At 43.6% G+C, this 19596-nt stretch overlaps 1 protein-coding gene across 1 annotated transcript in view; it reads left to right on the top strand.

The window, feature by feature from the left end:
- Window positions 1-7685: 7685 nt before the first annotated feature.
- The window catches only part of LOC310824079 (VIP peptides-like), a gene marked incomplete at both ends in the record, with an annotated part of 38224 nt that continues 26313 nt past the window's right edge, over window positions 7686-19596 (top strand). Inside the window, 4 exons of the mRNA XM_083696958.1 lie at window positions 7686-7780; window positions 8363-8467; window positions 10387-10518; window positions 10652-10757. Coding sequence (XP_083553084.1) covers window positions 7686-7780; window positions 8363-8467; window positions 10387-10518; window positions 10652-10757 — 438 coding nt within the window. The remainder of the gene's footprint in view (window positions 7781-8362; window positions 8468-10386; window positions 10519-10651; window positions 10758-19596) is intronic.

The raw sequence follows: 19596 nt of genomic DNA, 5'->3' as shown, positions 1-19596 counted from the left end.
AATGTCAAATGTATGTCCATGTATGCAACATTGTAACAAGTTGCATTGTAACTTTGTAACAAGTCTTTCCTTCATCAGATAGAATGTATGCTTGGTCTACAGCTAGCTTGACATTGTTGTGTGTTAAATAAGACACAACCAATCCAGACAATAATATCTCAGTTTATCATGAACAAAAATGTCATGATAGCTATGTTACAATCAATATTGTGCTGGGATGTAATGTTAATAATGCAAACAGAGTTTAGCGTGCTACAGTAGATCCTATAGAAGCACTTTACCGAAGCACTTTATAGGCACCCTGTTTTTTACAGCCTCATTTCTTATTGATATACAGTGCCTATAGAAAGTCGTCATACCCTGTGAAATCTTTACCTTTTGTCACATTACACCCTGGAAATTAAAATAAATCAAATCTAGCTTTTTTGAGCTGTATGTACAGATTATAACCCTCATCATCAAAGTGAAAATAACAATAAAAAAAATTCTGGACAATTATTACAAATTAATTGTGAAATACCTGGTTTGGTTAAGTGATCAGCCCCTTAGAGTATACCATTATAAACTTGCTCAGGTGCAACCAATCAACTTCCAGATCAAACACCAGGCTAATTGCCCCTCACCTGACATCAATTGTAGTGGTTTTGATTACTTCAGAATAAAACCAGCTGTTTCTTGAGGATTCCACTACTTGAAGTGCATGGTTCTGCAAAGAATTCACCATGGTTGGAAAAGTACTTCCAAAAGGATAAAGTTGTAGGAAGGCACAAGTTAGGTGAAGGCTACAAAAAGATTTCCAAGGCTTTAGCTATCCCTCTGAGTACCGTTCAGTGCATCATTAAGAAGTGGAAGGCGTATGGCACCACCAACACCTTGCCTGGATCAGGCCGTCCGTCCAAACTGGATGACCGAGCCAGGAGGACATTGATCAGAGAAGCTACCAAGAGGCCAAAGGCAACTTTGAAGGACTTACAAGTCTTTATGGCTGGGACTGGTCTGTCTGTGCATGTGACAACAATCTCACAAGCTTTACACAAAGCTGGCCTGTATGGCAGGGTAGCAAGAAATAAGCCTTTTCTGAAAAAGTGCCACAGTCAGTCTCGTTTGTGCTATGCAAAAACAGACCTGGAAGATTCTGTTGCCATGTGGAAAAAGGTTTTATGGTCAGACGAAACTAAGATTGAACTTTTTAGACTGAACTCCAAGCGCTATGTTTGGCACACCACCCAAAACACACTATACCTACTGTGAAGCATGGTGGTGGCAACATTATGTTGTGGGGATGTTTCTCTTCAGCAGGGACTGGGCAATTGGTCAGGATTGAAGGGAAAATGGATGCTGCTAAGTACACCCAAATTCTTGAGGACAACCTGCGTCCCTCTGCTAGACAGCTGAAGATGGGCAGGTCATTCACCTTCCAACACGACAACGATCCTAAACATACCGCCAAAAGAACAACGCAGTGGCTTAAGGATAGAAAGGTGAATGTCCTCGAGTGGCCAAGTCAGAGCCCTGACTTAAATCCGATAGAAAATCTGTGGATGGACTTGGAGAGCAGTCCATCGCCGCTCACCACAGAATTTGACTGAACTCGAACAATTCTGCAAGGAAGAATGGGCAAATATTCTCCAATCTCGGTGTGCAAAGCTAGTAAAGACATATCTGTTTGGCGGGTGGTAGTGGGGTGGACCCAAGTGCGGAGAGATACTCAGACGACAGCGTAAAGTGTTTCTCAAAATGGGGTTTTAATCACAAAAGTGGGGAATGGGATACAAACAAACACTGGGACCAAACGGTAAAACAAGGGTGGAGAAAACAAGCTCCAAGAGATTCAAGATTCAAAGTGTTTATTATCATTGGCACAGTAGAAAACATGTTTCCCTGTACAACGAAATTCTTACTTTGCTGTCCGCAGAATGCCAACCAATGTAAAATATACAATACAAAAGAATATACAATATTGTGGGGGGACATGCAGCGTTCGGCCTGTAGAGGGAGCTACAGGACCGTGGCCGGGGTTGTGTCGGCGAGACTTTTGTTGCACACCTGCTGCGAATTAAGTCTCGTCGGCGAATGTTTAAGATGTGTGTGCTTCTGCCATTTCAGTAGCTAGGCTGGAAACGGCGAGGAGAGCGGAGAGAGAGAGACGCTCTGGCGAGGCTGGAAAGCCAACGAACTCTTATTGAACTCTAACGATTACTGACTGTATGAATAAACGGGACCTTTCCCTCACTACACCGCTGCGTCTGCCTCTGTGTACACGGACACCACTACAAATATATACTAAACAAATGTACAAGACAGCAAAATTTAAGGCATTATTAAACAAGGTACACACTTAATAAGTGGAATAATAAGGACAACGGGATAATCACTGGGAATAGCGAAGCAGACAGGGTACTTACATACAGACAGGGAGAATCTCTGACAAAGACATGGGGAACACACAGGCTAGATATCCGAACAGGGGACAGAACACACAGGTGAAACGATTCAGGGTAGATTGGGAGGCCACTGGCCCGTATAGCCAGAGGGGGGCGCCAGAGTCACCAGACAGCAACCTCAGGCGTAACACATATCCAAACAGATTGATGGCTGTAATTGCAGCAAAAGGTGGCTCTACAAAGTATTAAATCAGGGGACTGATGACTTTTCCAACCCTGTTATTCTTGTTTTTCATTTTTTATAAATTTTCAGAACTGTCGCCTTTTTTTTCATTAGTTTGATGTTGTATGGCTAAATTTGTACATAAAGCTGGAAAAAGGTTTTTTTTAATGGGTTTTTGATTTCAGGCTGTACGACAAATATAGTAACTATTTCAAAGGGGTATGATGACTTTTCTATAGGCACTGTATATGTCTTTTTTAAATGAGTGTCTTAATTGTATTTATTGTTCCACAGAAGGTTCTCAATGGAAACCATAAGGGTTCTTTAAAGGGTTATCCCACAGGGACAGCCAAAGAATAATTTTTTAACCCTTCTTTTCTAAGAGTGTACCTGATGTTAAAATCAGCCCCTTAAGTGCATGTGCATGGGCTTGCTGCTATTGAGGGGAATAGACAAGGACCTTTAGAAAAGTTGTGTGAGAAAGGTATTATTTAAAAAACAAAATAGAATTGGGGATGAAAGCCGAAGGTTGAGCTGTGTTATTGCTGCTATCTTGTAGAGTGCATGCATATTACAAATAAATCAGGTGCCATTCTAGACTGTGGTGACTCCTTGTCTTGAGAATGCACAGGGTGGGATTTCTCATTAGGGACTGAGACAGGGAGACAATTGAGGGCACAGTGCAACAAACTGTTTGCAGTAATAGCTTTTTTTCAGTATAAGTAATAAGGAACTCCCAAACGACTTCTCTCGAAATCTCAATGTGTGACAAACTGAGTTTGAATCTGGGTTTCGTATGCACCACAAAACCCGCACATTGCACACTCATTGTACATAATATTGTATTGTACTGTACTGTATATATTGTCTGTCTTGTCTTCATTGCTGTACATGTTCCCGACTATGCCACCAAATTCCACCCACCTTAGTTGTGTCGCAATAAAAGGATCTTGTATCTTGTAAGAATGTTTTAGGCTGCTGAGCCAAAGCCTAGCTCAGTCTAGTCAAGGATCTAACTAATAAAATCTGTCAGTATTGATGCATGCTCTTTTTGTATGTAAATGAAGACCAAAGAGAAATGGCCCTCATTTCTCCTAGAGCCAGACAGAACATTATTTTTCAATCATTTGTCATTGATAGTTACAAATCCAGGTGACAAGGGAACTAGAGATGGATGTGTCAGATCAATATCAACTCAGTAGACTGATTTAGAGACTGCTCCTACCCCCACTACACCATCTAAACTAGGTTGTCCTCTCCCTCCCAAGGTAGGCAGCACAGAAGAGACAGAGCCCTCACATCTGTTATTGAACTTGATTCTTTTCTATTGCAGTGAAACAGTGGCAATATACTGTACTATGTATTTATTTGCTCTCTTGCACAATTGATGTCTTGAAATGTTATGCATTTTTACAAAAACACAATTGAAGTGTCTCTCAACATTATAACATATTTCCTCTGAATGTAACTATTCTTGCTCACAGCGACAGAATTTGGGATGATTGTGTGTTCCTACTATACAGTGCCTTTGGAAAGTATTCAGTATTCCCCTTCACTTTTTCCACATTTTGTTGTGTTATAAAAATGTGTTTTCGCTTTGTCATTCTTGGGGTATTGTGTGTGGATTGGTGGCAAATTATTTTAATTTAATCCATTTTAAATAATAAACAAAATGTGGAAAACCCTCTGAGGAGTTGGGTCCTCCGGATCACATCTATATCTGTTGTGTTGCAGATAGTATGGGGACAGGATGCAGGGATCACAGGTAGAAGGCGTACACAATTTTGTTTGTCTAAAGAACTGCATACTGTACTGTATGTGGTTTTATGTAGAATATCAATTAATATGTAGTATAATAAATTAGGTTTTCTCCGACAAAGCCCTGACACACCATTGACACTGTATATACACAGTGTCAATGGTGTGTCAGGGCTTTGTCGGAGAAAACCTAATTTATTATACTACATATTAACAGATATAGATGTGATCCGGAGGACCCAACTCCTCAGAGGGTTGAATGACAGGCCTAAATGCTGTTTATCTTGTTAGTATTGAAGGAAATGTAGAACATGACTCCGAGAGCAGCCCCACAGAGACAGCGCTGTAATCTGATTGGTCCTGATGACCGGCGGTCCCTCAGGAGATTCATGGGTAGGTTTGTGGCCTTGATTAGTGGCCTAATGAAGCTCTGAGAGCATTACTGGACATAATGTTTTCCATGTGGCCTCAGACATAAATGTATTTACAACATTAGTAAGGATGCAATGAAGAGTCGTTTGGTTAATTTCAGCCAAAACAAACTGGACCATAATTAGTGGGGTCCCTAGGGGCCCAAAATAAGCTGTAACTACAGTAACCTAACTGTGTGTGTGTATGTTGTGATTCACTACAGTGTCAGCCTAGCTGTGTGTGTGTGTGTTTTGTGTTTAACTACAGTGTCAACTTAGCTGTGTGTGTGTTGTATTTGACCCATTTACACAACCAAGCTCAATGTTATTTTTTTCCTATTTCTTAATAGTATTTCTATAATAGTGTCATGAAAATCAAATGTTACATTCAGATCCAGTATTACATTCCATTCAGGTCTAAATTAAACCAAAGAGATATACTGTACATGAATATAAAATAAATTGAAGATGAAAATCTTTGGAATTTGGAATTGAATTGGAATTTCAAAACAGTTCCTGAATTGATGGAATGGAAAAGGAATATCGCCCCAACCCTGGATTCTACACATTCACATAACATAACACAGGCATTTCCTGCATGAGGAGTCCATACCAGACTCAAATCAACACTGTCAATTTAAACCAGCATGTTAGTTTGTGCCTAATCTATTTTTTGTTAGGAATGATCACATTAGGATTGTGATTAAGCTCTCAGAGGCTGCTGGTCATGGTTGAGATGGTTGAGGTGCTGTAATTACTATCTTGTAAATATCATATATAACACTGTTATAACAGAGCAGTTCAACAATGGGGCTCTGACGTGGCATTGGCACTCAGTACTGAAGCTATACAGTCCAATACTGATGCTGAATTCACCTGTACTGTACAACACAGTGGCAAAAACTGAGGCATATTGTTCAACCAGAGTTTGAAAAAGACAGAGTAAAACTTGAGGGATAGACAAATGTATGTGATGGGCTTGATTTGGCCATAGAGCCACCATTGCAGCACAAGACGCCCTCAGGATTAGGGAAAGGGTATGACAGTCGTATGTCTACTGCACCCAGACTGAGGTTGCCAAACCTTATCATTAACCCCTATGGGTAATGTTGGCCTGTTTAATTCATTCTCTGCATTTATGCAAATGTTACGGCGGGCGTAGAACCCGGGTCGCCCACGTGGAAGACAGAAGCATCTACCATTAGGCCAAGAGGATATCCTCAAGTTGAGGGTGAGTTTATATGTTTCAGGCAGGGCTACCTCATCACAAGATCCGCTACACAAACTCTGTGTATCTCCAAACACAACCCAATGAGGAGATGAGGCTAGAATATGTGATTTGCGTTGGTGACACAATACTGGAGCTCACACACTCATGTGCAGAGGCATTGCATGTGAGTGTATCTGACATCTCTGTCAATCATGCGTTTAACCTACATCATATGAGGGAGCTTGAGTGTACAATGTCTGTGGGAGAGAGACAGGCAGGGGTGGAAGTGAGGGGTGGTGAGGAGGAGAAGGGGGAGGAGGAGGAGGAGAGTGATAGAGAAGGTAGAAGTAAAGGAAGAGGAAGAAGAGGGGTGTGGTGGAGTGATGAGGTGGCAATGGAGGATGGGAAGGCAATACTGGTGCTGAAATTGATGAGATGATTAATTTGTTTCCTAGAGTTTGTATTTCAGTTCTTAAATCATGCAAACTTCACTATACCACCCATTCAGAGGGGGCTTACACAATTGAGGAAGAACCTTTGATGACATCACAAATTACATGATCAAACAAGTTCAAAATGATTCACTGTGCATAACACGCATTTACCATGTAGCCTTCTGGCTGAAAACAAAATATTTGTTTACAAATATTTAAAATATATTTTTGGTGCCCCTACCTCTCAGAGCTTTTGTCTTAGGCTACTTATTCATAATTGTCAATGATGGGAGATGAGTCAACATCGTCCATGATATTAAATAAGTCATTTTCATATGAGCAAAATCTAATTTTACCATAGGGTTGGTTCAGACTAAGCATGCCAGCAGACCAATGAACGCATCAATCCCAATGGGAATTTCATGACGTATCATGATCGAATCGGATTGCCTTCCTGCCTGATGAAAAGTATTCCGTTGTATAAAACGATGGAGGGTTTGAGGGTAGTAAGAGAAGCTAAACCGGTGGAGAAGTAACTGAGCTATCCAGCAGTTACAGCGTTTCGGATATACCGCCGCCACCAAGCCGCGTTTCAGTACCCGGACAGCGCCACAGAGAGAAGAACAACGGACTATTTTATAAAGCACATGTAAGATCTTTTCAGTGATGCTATTTGTTTGACATTATCATCAACTAGACTACTACTTATTGGTATTCTATGGAATATACAGCCGCATTTGATGAGTTCTCTCACCTTGCGCAATCAGATGTAACCTTTTGGGAACATCGTCGGATAAACTAAATTGTTGTATTGCAGATAATTCATAACTTGATAAGACATTGGATTGATTTGTGTTTATAATGGCACTTACATATATGTTTTATACTTCTTACAACTGAGTAAAGCCAGTCCTCACTGTAGGAGACGTGCGCAATTACGCATTTGTCTCCACTCTCAAATTATATGTTCACTGGTCATACTTCGATCATACACATTCACTTAATTTCACAATTAAATTGATAATACAATAGTTGCAACATTATCAAACTCTTTTTGTGTTGGTCTGAAATGTCTCTGTTTGTTTAATACAATAGAGAAAAAGAGAAACTTATTAAAAGTATTTCCTTCTCCTGTACTAAGTGCTAACACATTTCAAGGCAGTAATTTTGAGAACTTTAGACGTTTTATAATGACCATAAAATCTATGTGAACGGAATTAAAATATCAAATGTAACACTTACATCTCCCTTTGCAGGTTTAAAGCGATGTTACAAAGGAACGGACCTCAGCTCCTTCTCCTGATTGCCCTGTGCAGTGTATTATATTCCAGGACACTGAGTTTGCCATACACGTCTATGAGGTAGGAATATCTATCAATATTACACTGCGTTTACCATACACATCTATCAATATTACAGGCAAAAATGTGTCGTTCATTTTCCTTTTGTGTTAATGGACCAACAGTATGCGCATAGATGCGTGCAACATGAGGGACTACTCTGGTGATGAGTTTTCTGCATAATCTGCAATAAACCATGCTTTTTGATAATAGCGCATCTTTGAAGTACTGAGTAGTCTATACGCTTCTAATAGAATTTGAAAATGTGAAGAAATACAGTCGATAATGTTACCTTTAAAATGTTACTTTTAAAAGGCTGGTCTATTAACTTATTCTAGTGATTTGAGAAACGAAATTGCAAGGCTACAGTCTACAATTATTCTTCACCATTATAACAAGAATATTGTTTACAACATCGAGGTGAAATTGAAGAGCCACTACGGCTTAATGCGTGATGTTTTTATCTATACTTAATTAGTGATATTAGTTGCGTTATGCAGATGAAGAAAATGGAAGTGAAAAAAAAAAAAGTGAACAGTCAATTCTTCAGAACTGTTTTACCACTCTGACTTGCAACTGAAAAGTGTTCCCATCTGTTGACAGACCGACGAGACACGCGGACGGTCTGTTTACTAGCGGATACAGCAAACTTCTTGGGCAGCTATCGGCGCGCCGGTACCTGGAGTCCTTGATTGGAAAGCGAGTCAGGTAGTCTGTTTTTTTTTTCTCTATCGAAATAGCGCGCGAATTTTTATTTCTTGAAAATGCCATATGATTTTGTGACCAACTGGTAGTTTATAAGGTCTTGGCGCTAGAGTGCACAACAACGCCACCTGGGGCCTTTCCCACCAGGATATTACAGAGGTAAGCTGTTACACACCTTGCTTGAGACAAGCGGGTTCCCACACAGATACGAAACAAAGTAAGGACAGAGACTGATCTCAATTATAAAAATAAACAAGATTTATTTATAAATAACAGTAAAAGGCCACTCTGTCATTCGTTTAGTTATGCCTTAGCAAAGAGAGGGGGGTAATGGCTGCCACCAGGTAGGTAACTGTTACAACACAGCAAAGATATAGTAGAGCTGTTGGGGAAGAGGCGGTTACCTGTCCATGAGAAGTGGGCGACACACCACTCGTGCTCTCATTTCCAGTGCCTATCCACACAAACACACACACACAGGCACAAGACACTGCAAAATGTAGGTGATCACAGATATGGTGAATAAGTGCAGATTACCACTACAAAAACACGGTGCGCAGTGCAGGGGGAAGACTTGACTCCGGCGACCTGTCCCATGAACAGCTTCACTAGCTCTGGAAGGGAGAAGGGACAAGGAAAGCTGGACATTAGATGTTGTCTTAAATGCAGCAGACGACCGGGACAGCCAATACCCCATGTATCTCAATGCCGTGGGGGAGGGAGCCAAAAAGAGGCAACTAAGTAGACGGCCGATTCAGATAATACAAAACTAAACAAGCAGAGAAAGAAACAAAACCAAAAGGGGCAAAAGCTACTATTACATCGTAAACTTATGGTAGGCAAAACAGCAGTGGCAACTGCTACCTGAGGACACAAACACAGAGTAAGCCATACATGAATACACAGCAAGAACATAATTAACAATATTAATTATAATGTGCACTAGGCATTATCCTACTATACACTTAAATAACAGGCTAATGACATGGTAAGCTCACAAGAGCTGTTCAATAACCAAAAGGCCGTGCTTCAGCTTAAGACAGAATACCAATTCCATAGTTAACAGACAACATTTGTATGGACAATTTTACCTTTGTTGACTGTCTCCAAGGCAACACTACAGTACGGTCGCTGAGCGTCTTTTCACCCGAGACCTACGTTAAGACATGCTATTAAATATACGCAGAAACCTCTGAACAAGGCAGCCTGATGTTAACCAACCAGTAATACAAATGTAAATGTAAATACCTTCAGTAGTGCTAACGTAGCCGACTACTCGGAAGCGTCTGGTGACAGTAGAACGCCTGTAGCCCACAATTTAGCATTTAGACAGAACATTAAACATATGCAGTGGTACAGCGTAACAGAGGAGGCAGTGGCACATACCTTTTTACTGACGAGCGCTGTGAAAACAGATAAGAGCTGCAACGTATACAGAACCCAGGAATATCCAATAGCCTACTTGTGAGCTTGTTTTATAGAGTGGCTTTGCCGCTAATAGATGATTAGCCGCTGACCGGCTAGCTGAGGGGCGTGTCAGAGGGAACTTGGGCTACGGCACTCACAAGAGGACAAACCTCATATGGCAGCGGTTCTGCTGGTTACAATTTAACAACTACATGTCAGTCAATCAAATTGATATGTTCATGTTTTTGGACGATACATTCAGGTACAAATTGATACAATTTGTCTCTTTACAGTTTATTGTCTGAATTGATTTGTCAGATTTTTTTTTTAACTCTGATAAGACTAATTGGAGTTCAGCATTTTGTAATTAGCTATGTGTGTCTATTTGCCTTGTTGAAGGCTGTAGTCTAAGATGATCTAACTTGTTGAATTGAACTGTCATAGTGAGGTGCTGGACTTAGTTAGAGACGCTTTATATGACTCTGGTCTAAGATATTCTTGTTCATGTGTTTTAGTGATGACATGATGGAGGACCAGGTGCCAGTGAAACGTCACACAGATGCCATCTTCACAGACAACTACAGCCGCTTCCGCAAACAGATGGCTGTCAAGAAATACCTGAACTCAGTCCTCATGGGAAAGAGAAGGTAAAACATGTGTGTTGTGTGTGTGTGTGTGCATGTGTGTGTGTGCGCGCGTGTGCATGGGTGCAAGTGTGTGTTGTGTGTGTCTGTCTGCGTGACTCTACATATTCATAATGTACCATTCCTTTCCTCTAAGCCAAGAAGACCCTCCCAGTATGCAAGAGGAATCCAGAAGTGAGCCCTTGTTTCCAGAGAGCTACGATGATGTCAATGTTGATCACTATCTCAATCACCTCCAATTGGTAGGTTTAGGCTCACTGCTACCCCATTGGTCGGCATGTGACGTGAGGCTAACCCCCTCAGGTTAGCCTGACGTTACATGCCAGTCTTCTAGACTTTTGAGTCCTCAAATGCAGAGTGAATGCCAGAATACACACTGTCTCACTACGGGTGTCTAGTCTCAGTTGAAATTCCTCTCATTCTGTTCGTGAGTTTCCCGAAATTTTCGTAGTGCCAAAACCATTGGCTACAATGGACTTTAGATGATCTTAGTTCTATTAAGCTTTTGGGAAACTCACCTGGGGTTGTTATTGTCACAACATAGAGAAGGTAAGGGAAACACTGTGGGGTGGAATGTAGCCATGGAATACCAATATGCACAGTTCCAGCTTGTGACTGACTACAAATAGGAATGCCAGTCCTGACATCTGTATAGAGTTAATCACGGAACCCAGAATCTCATCTGCCTGACATACTGAGACTAGTACAGAGGAGCTTGTGGTTGCAGTGACATACAGTGCATTTCACTGATATTTCACTGTGGACATCAAATGGCACACACACACACGCACATTTTCTCAATCCTAATCACATTTCCATTATCAATATATCATGATAGGAAGCTTTGTTACCTCTGTGTGTGATTTCCAGACCAAACTGATCAATAATGCATTTTCTGTGTCTATCTACCGCTCTCCCTTCCTCCCTCCCTCCCCCCCTCCCTCTTCTCCAACTCTGTTTCAGCCACTTTGAGGAAGACCTGTTGATGTGAACCCTTCAATCAGCTATCCCCATTGGTCTGTCATCCAAAACAGTATAACACGGACATGTTTCAAAGTCAAATGTGGTTATCTATAAAGTACATGTTTACATTGTAAATAAGATGCTTAAACTAAGAATACAGGCCCAAAGTTGCGGCCACACTGTATACTGTATATATATATATATATACAGCGGGTGAAATAAGTATTGAACACGTCACCATTTTTCTCAGTACATATATTTCCAAAGGTGCTATTGACATGACATTTTCACCAGATGTTGGTAACAACCCAAGTAATCCATACATACAAAGAAACCAAAAAAAATACGTTCAGAAATTAAGTTATGTGTAATAATGTGAAATGACACAGGGAAAAAGTATTGAACACATGAAGAAAGGGAGGTGCAAAAAGGCATGGAAAGCCAAGACAACAATTGAAATCTATCAGTAATTAAAAAGCAATCCAGCCCCTTGTCAGTGCAAATTAATATCAGCTGGTTCAGTCCCAACTGATGGCCTACAAAAAGGTGTCATTGCCAAGGTGTCACACAAGACACATCTCATGATGGGTAAAAGCAAAGAGCTGTCTCAAGACCTTCGCAACCTAATTGTTGCAAGACATAACGATGGCATTGGTTACAGGCGCATTTCTAAGCTTCTGAATGTTCCAGTGAGCACTGTTGGGGCCATAATACGGAAGTGGAAAGACAATCATTTCACCATAAATTTGCCTCGATCAGGTGCTCCTCGCAAGATTTCTGACAGAGGAGTGAAAAGAATAATCAGAAGAGTTGTCCAAGAGCCAAGGACCACTTGTGGAGAGCTTCAAAAAGACCTGGAATTAGCAGGTACTGTTGTCTCAAAGAAAACAGTAAGTAATGCACTCCACCGCCATGGCCTGTATGCACGCTCACCATGCAAGACTCCATTGCTGAAAAAAAAGCATGTTGAAGCTCGTTTAAAGTTTGCTGCACAACATTTGGAAAAGCCAGTGAAATACTGGGAGAATATAGTGTGGTCAGATGAGAGCAAAATTGAACTGTTTGGATGCCATAATACACACCATGTTTGGAGGAGAAATGGCACTGCACATCACCCTAAAAACACCATAGCAACAGTGAAGTTTGGAGGTGGGAACATCATGGTGTGGGGCTGCTTTTCAGCAAACTTCACATAATTGAAGGACCAAAATCTGACCAAAGATTCTTGACCAAAATCTGCTGCCATCTACCAGGATGATGAAGGTGAAACGAGGGTGGACATTTCAGCAAGACAATGATCCCAAACACCCAGCCAAGGAAACTCTCAATTGGTTTCAAAGAAAGAAAATAAAGCTGCTAGAATGGCCCAGCCAATCACCTGACTTAAATCCCATTGAAAATCTATGGAAAGAACTGAAGATCAAGATTCATAGAAGAGGCCCACGGAACCTTCAAGATTTGAAGACTGTTTGTGTGGAAGAATGGGCCAAAATCACACCAGAGCAATGCATGCGACTAGTTTCTCCATACAGGAGGCGTCTTGAAGCTGTCATTACCAACAAAGGCTTTTGTACAAAGTATTAAATAAATATCAGTAAGCGTGTTCAATACTTTTTCCCTGTGTCATAACTTAATTTCTGAACTTATTTGTTTTGGTTTCTTTGTATGTATGGATTACTTGGGTTGTTACCAACATCTGGTGAAAATGTCATGTCAATAGTACCTTTGGAAATATATTTACTGAGAAAAATACTTATTTCACCCGCTGTATACTGTATGTCCACCCGGGGTTAGCTAAACCTGCTGACTCTAGAACTAGGACTGTAAATCGTAGTTCAATACATGTATTCCTAAATCAAGTGCTATACTGGTATATAGTTGACTATACAATCATATGAGCTGACACTGAAGAGGACCACATTTGGAGCAACACCGATGCATATAATCATTTATATCCACGTGGAACAATGCTATACCTGTGCATAAACCTACCTTAAGCGTTTAGTGATGTAACACCATTCACCAAATAAAAGATGTCTTTTTGAAAGCGAGTAAGTTTCATTATTTATTTTTCATATGAAACTTGCTTGTTGGGGAGAAAGCGTTAGAGAAAGATGTGTCTGTAACAATGTCCGTGATACACAGAGGCAGACGCAGTGGTGTAGTGAGGGAACGGTCCCGTTTAACGTGCACATAATGCACATATCCTTATATTTTCTTTAATACTACTGTTAATACTCTGTACATACCTGTTTATACTGTTCATACGGCATTCCATATTTATATTTATTCTGCTATCTACCTCATGTTACTGTTAATACATATATATACTGCTAGACTGCATTACCTATACAGTTCATATGCTGCTACACTGCTCATACTGTAACTTATTTACTCTGCTATAATGCTAATGCTTACTCATATACTGCTTACACTGCACTACTTATATTATACTGCACTACTTACTGCTCATATATTGCACTACCTGTAAATACTGTTCATTGCACTTTCTGCTATTTTGCACTTCTGGTTAGACGCTAACTGCATTTCGTTGTCTCTGTACTTGTACTCTGCACAATGACAATAAAGTTGAATCTAAAAAAAAATATAGAACAAACTGCACCGCAAATTTGTGATTGCCCTCAACCTTTTATCTGCTGTTATGATCTGTGTCTTGTTATGGAAAATACATTGATAGAACTGTTTGAAGGATATGCACTTTAGTATGACTGATACAACTTGTGTGAATACTGTGATCACATTTATCTTGCCACACCTCTAAAGTTCTATAGCCATTGTTTTGAGAAACGGCGGATGATTACCATATGGATAGCGGTAGTTTCGGAGGGAGTGGTGGAGGAGAGCGAGAACAAGGGAACAGACCCATCTTGCCGACAGGAAGGTGGGTAAGTGTGAAATGTTGAACGCCGATTGATCAGTAAGAAAGTCTCCCCATTGTTCTTTTTCTCCCGCCCCCTCTCACGTAAGCACAAGCCCATCAGCTGATAGACTTTGTGACTCCTACCATTATGTTTCATCTGTATAAAAGACAACCCTGATAATCGCCTTTTCAGACTTGCGCTAAACAGACCCCCGGATTTACGCTGGGCTGCTGTTAGGCTCTTGTCTCTTGTTTGCAAGCAATAAATACCGAACACAAATATTGTGGCTACTCAGGACTTTGTTTCTTGAATCTCACCTCTGAAGAGCTGAAGTACAGAGTGGTAAAACCTAGACATCCACCACAGTCTGACAGTCCAATATGACTTTCTAAAGTGTCTACGATTTACAAGTCACAGCTCTTGATGGCAAGGCAGTATGGGAATGGTTTAGTCCATTTAAGGGCTTTACACACTACAGGGCCGATCCAAACCAAACCGTGCTAGTTCTGATATTATCCACATTGTCCTTTCCAACACTGCAACTATGGTGGACGTGTAACCAGGTCAGCTCAGTATAGCTCAGCTTGGCTCAGCTCGGTTTCACTCTGTAGTATTAATTTGGGTTTATAGGGAGGATTGAGAATACCTTGCAATCTGCAGTTACTGTGTTATTATGAAGATTTGTTTAATTTGATTTCATGCGTATATCGACACTGTGCAATTCAATATGAAGTAATCAAATTGTAGTTTATATAATGCAAAATTATCATATTTATTGACCATATTGAATCAGCACAACACATGTGCAGAACTACTTTTCAGTGAGAGAGATATGCACTTCTTGCTATTTGACTGCATGCATGTTACGGATGGGATCGCTATTCCCAGTGCGAGCCCTCGGTGTCCCCCTCCGGCCGCTCACTGTGCCGCCTCACTCACTCACTCATTCTATCATTATGGACTTATTGCTTACACCTGTGTTTGATGGTCACTGTGGGGGGACATGCAGAGGGAGCTACAGGACCGTGGCCAGGGTGACGTCGGCGAGGCTCCGTTGCACACCTGTTGCAAATGAAGCCTCATTGACTAGATGGTTTAAGATGTGTGTGCCTCTGCGTTCGAGGAAGAAGGAGGGCGACTGGAAAGTCGCCGAGTGTTTTGGTTTTACGAACTTATTACGAACATTTTATAAAATGAACGGGATTTCCCAGAACACACAACCTCGACTCCGCCTCTGTGTCACGGAACTTGTTACAGTGGCGCCCAACCTGGGACACAGCGAAGGCGGAGAAAAAGGGAATGGAGGCGTTAAGCCGGCGGGGGGGTCTCAACCCGAGATTTCCCCGCCGAACTATCCGCTGCTAGGTGACTTCCCCCTCGAGCAGTCTCGTGACGAGACCCTACGATTGGCCTATGACCAAGTGATAGCGATTGATGGTACTTTGGTACGGCCGGACACAGTACGCGCCCACCCCTATTTCGCGATTATCAGCGACAGGTTGTACCGAGCAAGTCGTGACTCACATAGCCAGGAGGAAGTAGCCCGTAGCCGCCGGGAAATGGTCTTCCAGGCGGCTCATTTCAACCCCATGGCGGGCCATTTAGGGTACGATAAGACACTAAACCGTATAATGGCTCGATTTTATTGGCCGGGAATTCGGGCAGAAGGGCGTAGGTGGTGCGCTTCTTGTCGCGAATGTCAGTTGGTAAATCCCCCAGCCATTCCACGGGCCCCCTTGCGGCCCTTACCATTGGTCGAGAACCCATTCGACCGCATAGCCATGGATATTATCGGGCCATTTGATCGGTGTACACAGGAATATCGATTTGTGTTGGTCTTGATAGATTACGCAACCCGATACCCCGAGGCAATACCGCTGCGCAATATCTCTGCCAGGAGTGTAGCGCAGGCATTGTAATCTTCCGCGTGGGAATCCCGAAAGAGATTCTCACAGATCAGGGCACTAATTTTATGTCACGCACCCTCAAAGAACTGTATGGCTTGTTGAACATCAAGGCGGTTCGAACCAGTGTCTACCACCCGGCCACTGATGGCCTTTGTGAGAGGTTCAATCGGACCTTGAAGTCAATGATCTGGAAGTTTGTACACAAGGATAGTCGGAATTGGCATAAATGGCTAGATCCCCTGTTGTTTGCGGTACGGGAAGTCCCCCAAGCTTCCACCGGGTTTTCCCCGTTTGAATTACTCTACGGGCGTAAGCCCCGGGGTGTCCTAGACCTTCTTAAAGAAAATTGGGAGGAAGGGTTGAGATTCAATACGTCCTGGACTTGCACACAAAGCTCCACGCCCTAGGGGTTATCTCACGCGAGCATTTGCTGCAAGCCCAGGAGCGTCAAAAGCGACTGTACGACAGGGGAACTACCCTACGAGAATTTACACCGGGAGATAAGGTGCTCGCTTGCAGGTGTATCACGTAAATCTCCTAAAAAAATGGAACGACGTGGTCACTGTTGCTCTGGCTACAATAATTCCAGAGAGAGATGAGTTCGGTCCGGAAGTCCCAAAATCAAAAGTTAGCACTCCGGTCGGTATTGATAACCATCTCTCTGCTAGCCAGGCCACGGATGTTGCAGATTTGCAAGCTAAGTTCGCGGACGTGTTCTCTCCTCTGCCCGGTCGGACTACGCTTATCGACCACCACATAGAAACGCAGCCGGGTTTAGCGGTGCGCACGCGTCCCTATAGGTTGCCGGTACACAAACGAGACATTGTGTGCAGGGAATTGGAAGCCATGCTGGAGCTGGGTGTGGTCGAGGAGTCCCGCAGTGACTGGTGTAGCCCCATCGTGCTTGTCAACAAGCCGGATGGGGCTATACGGTTCTGTGTGGATTATAGACGGGTTAATGCGGTCTCCAAGTTCGATGCCTACCCGATGCCCCGGGTTGACGAGCTCTTGGACCGGCTTGGCACGGCCAAGTATTTCACGACGTTGGATTGCACGAAGGGATACTGGCAGATTCCACTCTCGCCGGTATCCCGGGAGAAAACTGCATTCTCCACTCCGCTCGGGCTATTCCAGTTCACGGTGCTCCCTTTCGGGTTGTTCGGAGCCCCAGCCACTTTTCAGCGCCTCATGGACCGCATTCTGCGGCCGCACTCTGCCTATGCTGCGGCCTACCTGGATGACATTGTCATTCACAGTGACACCTGGGCGCGGCATGTGCAGAGTGTGGCTGCTGTTCTGCGGTCCCTGAGGCAGGCGGGGCTGACGGCCAACCCGAAGAAGTGCGTGATCGGGCGGAGGGAGATCCGGTATCTGGGGTACCACTTGGGTCGGGGGGAGGTGCGGCCGCAGATTGAAAAGACTGCGGCCATCGCCGCCTCTCCGCGGCCCAAGACGAAGAAGGAGGTGAGGGCCTTCCTGGGGCTGGCTGGCTTTTACCGTCAGTTCGTGCCGGGGTTTTCAGAGCTGGCCAGTCCCTTGACGGACCTCACCCGGAAGGGTGCCCCAGATCGAGGCCCTTAAGGGAGCTCTTTGTGGAGAAACGGTCCTGTATGCGCCTGATTTTAACCTCCCTTTCTCCCTACAGACGGACGCGTCGGATAGAGGCCTGGGAGCAGTGCTGACCCAGCGGGTGGAGGGGGCTGACCGGCCGGTGCTGTACCTGAGCCGCAAACTATCGGAGAGGGAGGGCCGGTACAGCACGGTGGAGAAGGAGTGCCTGGCCATCAAGTGGGCGGTCGGCGCCCTCCGTTACTATCTGCTGGGTCGCGCTTTCACCCTCTACTCCGACCATGCTCCCCTCCAGTGGCTCCACCGCATGAAGGATGTGAACGCGAGGATCACCCGGTGGTATCTCGCGTTGCAGCCCTTCAACTTTTCGGTCGTGCACAGACCGGGGGCGCAGATGGTCGTGGCAGACTTCCTCTCCCGTGCAGGGGGGGGGGGAGTAGGTTGTCGGCCGTCGTGTCCCCGGCCCGTGTCGGGCGGTGGGGGTATGTGTGGGGACATGCAGCGTTCGGCCTGTAGAGGGAGCTACAGGACCGTGGCCAGGGTGACGTCGGCGAGGCTCCGTTGCACACCTGTTGCAAATGAAGCCTCGTTGACTTGATGGTTCAAGATGTGTGTGCCTCTGCGTTCGAGGAAGAAGGAGGGCGACTGGAAAGTCGCCGAGTGTTTTGGTTTTACGAACTTATTACGAACATTTTATAAAATAAACGGGATTTCCCAGAACACACAACCTCGACTCCGCCTCTGTGTCACGGAACTTGTAACAGTCACCTATGCCTTTTTATGCCCTCACTCCCCTGCACTCCCCGCTCAGTGTGCACCGTTTGTACGTTCACCTAAGAGAAGTAAGGCTTTGATATTTCGAGTAATGAGACGTTGTTCTCTTTTCTTTATTTTTCTAGTTAAGTCTGCTGCCTTTAGTTACCTACTATTTCTGTTTTGGAGACGTTGCTTTCTCCCATTTGATTTCCAAGTTCTTGTATCCGCTTGTATCCTGTGTTAACCAGAACCTTCAAGTAAAGAAACTTTTATTTTTGAATCGCTGCCTTTCGTCTGCCTCATTATATGCACCGCACCTGGGTCCGCTCATCCAACACAATACGTTACAGTAGACTGAGCCAAAAATGGACCCAGCGGTTGCAGAGCAAACCCCTGCCTGATCACTCCGCTCTTCCACCTCGGCTGGCCGCCTGGCATCGCTGCCTCTACGTGGATGCAGCAGCCGTGCTACTCTGTCACGGCTTTTCACTGTCCTGGTTTTCGGGAGAGGTGTGTGTCTGTGTGTGTCTAATTTCATGGATGAGCAGTGCTGCTCCTTGGCCAGCCTACTTCCTGTTTTCTGCCTGGAGGTGTTGCCGTATGAAGTACAGCGTAACTCCGACCTCCAACCTTTGGCTCTGTGACATATGCCAAGGTGACAGGTCTCTGTCACACCTCATCAGTGTCACATTGTCCAAGGTGCCGTGTCAACTGCTGTCATACACCAACCAACCCGCGGGTTGTGAGTGTATCTGTACATGAGCATCACTCACTGTGGTGCCTGTGTGTGTGTATGTGTGTGTGTGTGTGTGTGTTTGTTTAAAAGTAAAAGCAGAGATGAGGAAAGGGTAGATAGAAGCAGGAAGAAAGACAAGTAAGGCATATTGAGAACACAAAGGGATGGGGTAGAGAAAAGGAGAGAACTAGACAAATACCACTGCCACCCTCCAGAGGGGTTTATGTTCAAAACTTATACTAATTGGAAGAGCATGGCATTAGCAATG

The sequence above is a fragment of the Argentina silus genome (genome assembly GCF_951799395.1).
Source record: "Argentina silus genome assembly, chromosome: Y".
NCBI lineage: Eukaryota > Metazoa > Chordata > Actinopteri > Argentiniformes > Argentinidae > Argentina > Argentina silus.
Note: the sequence above shows the minus strand (reverse complement) of the source record. Positions and strands in the feature narration are given on the sequence as shown.